This window comes from Egretta garzetta, unplaced genomic scaffold, assembly GCF_000687185.1.
Source record: "Egretta garzetta isolate BGI_Z169 unplaced genomic scaffold, ASM68718v1 scaffold333, whole genome shotgun sequence".
Lineage (NCBI taxonomy): Eukaryota > Metazoa > Chordata > Aves > Pelecaniformes > Ardeidae > Egretta > Egretta garzetta.
This window is the reverse complement of record NW_009259179.1, coordinates 960,939-964,934: the sequence shown is the minus strand read 5'-3', so window position 1 is coordinate 964,934 and position 3,996 is coordinate 960,939. Positions and strand designations below refer to the sequence as shown.

The window sequence follows — 3,996 nt, the reverse complement described above, 5'->3', positions numbered from 1 at the left end:
CCTAATTGCCTGTGTTATGAAGGTCCTCCTCCCTTTGCCTGGCCCCAGGCTGGCTGGTGTGGATGCTCCCACTGTGCTCTCAGGAGCAGCCACTGCTGTCGAGGACATGCCCCAGTGATGGGCCAAACCCATCCAGAGGTCTCAGGATAAAATGCCGCTGCCCTGGCGTTGCCTTGGCCGTTGGACCCCAGCCAGCAGCACCCAGAGGTCAATGTCACGGCTGGGTGTTGGGCACCTTGTGACAGCCCCATGTCATGGCTGTGCTGGCCTGGGCTCCATCTTCCTCCCCCTGTGCAGAGTCATCTCCCACCCAGCCTGGGCAGGGGACGATCTCAGCCCGGTCACCGACGCAAGACTCGGGTACAAATCTGTCTTTATTCAGTGGCCGACAAAGAGCCCCCTGGGCTGGAGGTGACTTCACGATCACTGTAGCTTGTGGCTTTTGGCTTTCAGACCCTTTCACCCCACACCAGTATGCTCTTTCCCCCTCTGCTGCTGGCAGCTCCCCAGGGCCGGAGGAGGAGGTGGCTGTACAGGGCAGACCAGCCCCTCGCCCTGCTCTGCCCCATGGCACCCCAGTTGCTCCCTCCTGCTCACGCCTTGTCGCCGGTGCCTGCGGGTGCGAAGCTGACAGGCTGGTAGCCCGGCTTGTCATCCTGCTTGCGGTAGTACATCCGTGTCACCACTGCCAAGATGAAGGTCTGGGGGATCAACAGCTGCATGTTCATCTCTGGAAGAGGAGAAGGGTCATTTGAAGCTGCCTTTATCCACCATGCTCATTCCCCACACCCTGCTGTGTGGTGGAGGGGCTCAGCCGGGAGCACATCATGCTGTTCCCCCATCTCCCAACTTACGCTGCGACCTGGCCTTGGAGGAGAAGGGTGGAGAGCAGGCGATGTTGCCGTTGTTGGCCAGGATGCTGAAGATGGCGGGCTGCAGTGCCGTCAGGAGGAGGAGAATCTGCAACCACCATCACGGTGAGGGCCGTGTCTTGCCAGGCTCTGCCCTTCACCTTCCCCTCTCTCCTGCAGCCAGACCTGGCTCTCACCTACCGGTGGCTCCTGCCCTGCCATCTCCTCCCATGCTGCCTCATCCTCTTCGTGCCAGAGGAGCCCCTCACCTAAGGGGGAGCCAGGCAGGATGGGGGCTCACCTGGAAGCAGAAGAACTTGGCCTTGATGTTCTGCTCGGTCAGGTGCAGCCGGGCCTGCCGGAAGAGGATGGCCAGGGCCCACAGCCCAAAGAGGGTGGAGGCGCCGACCACAGTGTTGATCCAGAGGGCCACGCTCTCCGCCGAGATCTGACGGGGGGGACACAGAAAATGCACTTGGGCTGACCAGGCTGCTGGGCAAGGTGAGGGCTGGTGGAGGCTCCCTGTCCAGGATGTCACCCTGCCCATCCCCATGCCCTGGCACTCACGTCAGCGGGGTTGTAGTTCCCATCGGTAGCCAGAACCAGCCCCAGGAAGACGGCGACCACCCTGCAGAAGGCGTACTGGAAAGTCCCCAGCATCAGCAGTTGAAGCTTTCTCCTGGCACAGCAAGAGAGACTGGTAGCACCCTGAGGTCCCTGAGCCCCTGCCCAGGGACTTCTCTTCCATCCCAGCAGAAGCAGGGGGTGAAAGCCCTCCCTGGGGGCAGGAGGTTACCCCAGCTCTCCCTCACCTGCTCATGATCATTCGGGGCAGGCAGGGGCAGCAGCAGCAGCAGGGCCCAGTGCTGACCACCATGGGTACGTCCTTCAGGGTGCTGAGCACCGCCTCCTTCCCCCCAAAGCCCTCCACCATGACCAGCATCAGGAGGTAGAAGCAGATGGAAAAGTACCTGGGGAGGAGGAGGAGGAAGGCAGGTCAGGCCCCATGGGCTCCCTGGTGCCCCTGCCCCAGGGTAGCCGATACTCACGCCGTGGTAGCCATCTCCACCACCATCATGGAGCGTGGGATCCACAGCCCGAAGCAGCTGACCACGGACACAACCTGTGGGAGACATGAGCTTGGCACACTGCTGCTCCCCCCTCCTGTGGGCTGGCACCCCTTGGGCAGCCCTGGCCCCCCAGGGTGCTGCCCCCTACTACCCCCGCACTCCAGCTCACCGTAGGGGCCAAGCTGCTCCAGCAGAGGGTCTTCATCTTGATGGGGCAGCGGATCTTGCGGGTGAGGTAGAAAGCCTCTTCCACGAAGATTGCGACTGACAGCAGCGTCATGATGGTGGCGAGGCCCATGATGGCGAGCTGGGCCATGTCCAGCTCTGCCGGGAAGGTGCAAGAAGTGGGCTCCATCCTGTCCTGTCCCCCCTGGGGCCACCACGGCAGGGAGCTGCCACCCAACCCCCCACTCCACAGATTTGGGAAGCCCCTTGCCGCATGTTCTACATGTCTGGCTGTGCCAGAGCTGGTGCTTCTGCCCTGCTGCACCTGTGTCCCATGTCACCTGCCCTGCTGCGGACCCTCCCTGGGCCACCCCCGTCCCTGTAGGCGGGGCTGCAGGGTGGGAGGCTGAGGACCTGACAGCACCCCGCTGCCTCCCCATTCCTCAGGGCTGCTCCCTGCCTGCACCCGTACAGCCACCCTGCCTCTTCCATCCCTGTCCTGCTCCTGCCAGTGGCAAGAGGAGGGTCCCCCCTCCCCAGGCCCCCCACCTACGCTGGAGCAGCTGCCGGGAGGTGGGCGGCAGGGAGAAGCAGGCTGCCGGCACGCTGAAGTTGCTGATCAGCATCTCCACCAGCGGACGGGGGAACCTGCGGAGAAGAAGATGAGTGCTGCATGAGGGGCCGGCGGGGACACCCAGCCCCGCAGGGTCCCCAGGGTCCCCCAGCTGGCTCGCCTCACCCCCAAGCACCTCCCTTCCTTTACAGAGAGAATAACCCAAAATCCTGCTCCAAAAAGTTGGATTTGCCCGGCTGCAAAGCGTCACGGGGGTCCCAGTACCCACCTGGGGTCCTCTGCCAGCTCCATGGGGGGGTCCATCCTGCTCTGCTCCTCACTGGCTCTGTCCCAGCGGCTGCAGGGCCCCAGCTGGCTCGCCTCACCCCCAAGCACCTCCCTTCCTTTACAGAGAGAATAACCCAAAATCCTGCTCCAAAAAGTTGGATTTGCCCGGCTGCAAAGCGTCACGGGGGTCCCAGTACCCACCTGGGGTCCTCTGCCAGCTCCATGGTGGGGTCCATCCTGCTCTGCTCCTCACTGGCTCTGTCCCAGCGGCTGCAGGGCTGCTCAGCGCTGCCTGCCTCGGCTCCTCTCGCCAGCCCATGGGGTCAGAGTCCCCAGGGCAGGGACCGCGGGGAGGCCGCCGCGCCTCGTTCCAGTTTAACCAGTGGCCTCTGGCGCTCCCTTCCCTCTCCGGCTGCTGCAGGCACCCATTGGCATGCCCCCACGCTGTCCCGGCCCCACCAAGTGCCTTGGCCGCCCGGTTATCGACCCGGGATGCTGAGGGAGGCAGTTATCGCCCACGCCAGTGCGCCTGCACGTCCGCAAAGCTTGGGGAGCAGGGCACCTGTGCTGGGGCTGTGCTGCCTGCGCATCCCCTCGGGCAGCCTGGAGATGGGCCCATGGTGCCGGGGGTCCCCGTGGTGCCACACAGGGTCCAGGACGCATCCTCGTGTACCCTCAGGAGCAGCGGCCGGGTGGGAGGTGATGCCGTGGGAAGCCTGCCAGACCCCGCATGGCTCCATGAGCCTTGAGAGGTGTTTGCAATGGCTCGGCTCCCGGCAGCCTGGGGCTGAGCAGTTCCCACAACGATAGAGGGCAGGGCTGGCCCAACGCTCAGCACCCCGGCTCAGTACCCCAGCCTCTTGGGACAGAAGCAGAGCCCAGGCCTGGGGAGGGGGACAGCGGGCTGGAGGGGCCACACTGAGCGGGCACCTGGGGTGTTAGGTGTGGGGAGCAGTGTACCCTGGTCCTAGATGGATTCCAGCATCCTCATGGGTCCCAGGGGTGCCCAAGGCTCCTGGTGTCTTCCCAGCACCCCAAGGAAAATGAGCCTTGGTTTGTACTGGATCCC

The 3,996-nt window shown here is 64.2% G+C and overlaps 1 protein-coding gene across 3 annotated transcripts; it reads right to left on the bottom strand.

Annotated features, from left to right (window-relative positions):
* Positions 1-25: 25 nt before the first annotated feature.
* Positions 26-3,990, bottom strand: SLC51A (solute carrier family 51 subunit alpha). 3 transcript variants are annotated; one of them, XM_009635637.2, is made up of 9 exons: positions 3,129-3,990; positions 2,640-2,734; positions 2,091-2,245; positions 1,901-1,974; positions 1,664-1,822; positions 1,419-1,530; positions 1,153-1,299; positions 855-960; positions 26-730 (listed from the first exon to the last, which is right to left on the bottom strand). In XM_009635637.2, the coding sequence occupies exons 1-9, from the start codon at positions 3,161-3,163 to the stop codon at positions 594-596; spliced, it is 1,020 nt and encodes a 339-aa protein (XP_009633932.1). In that variant the 5' UTR covers positions 3,164-3,990; the 3' UTR covers positions 26-593. The 3 variants fall into 3 exon arrangements, with proteins under 3 accessions (XP_009633932.1, XP_035747125.1, XP_035747124.1); XM_035891232.1 differs by lacking the exon at positions 3,129-3,990 and adding an exon at positions 2,929-3,006 and having other exon boundaries at positions 2,636-2,734; XM_035891231.1 differs by lacking the exon at positions 3,129-3,990 and adding an exon at positions 2,929-3,000.
* Between the last annotated feature and the right edge of the window lie 6 nt (positions 3,991-3,996).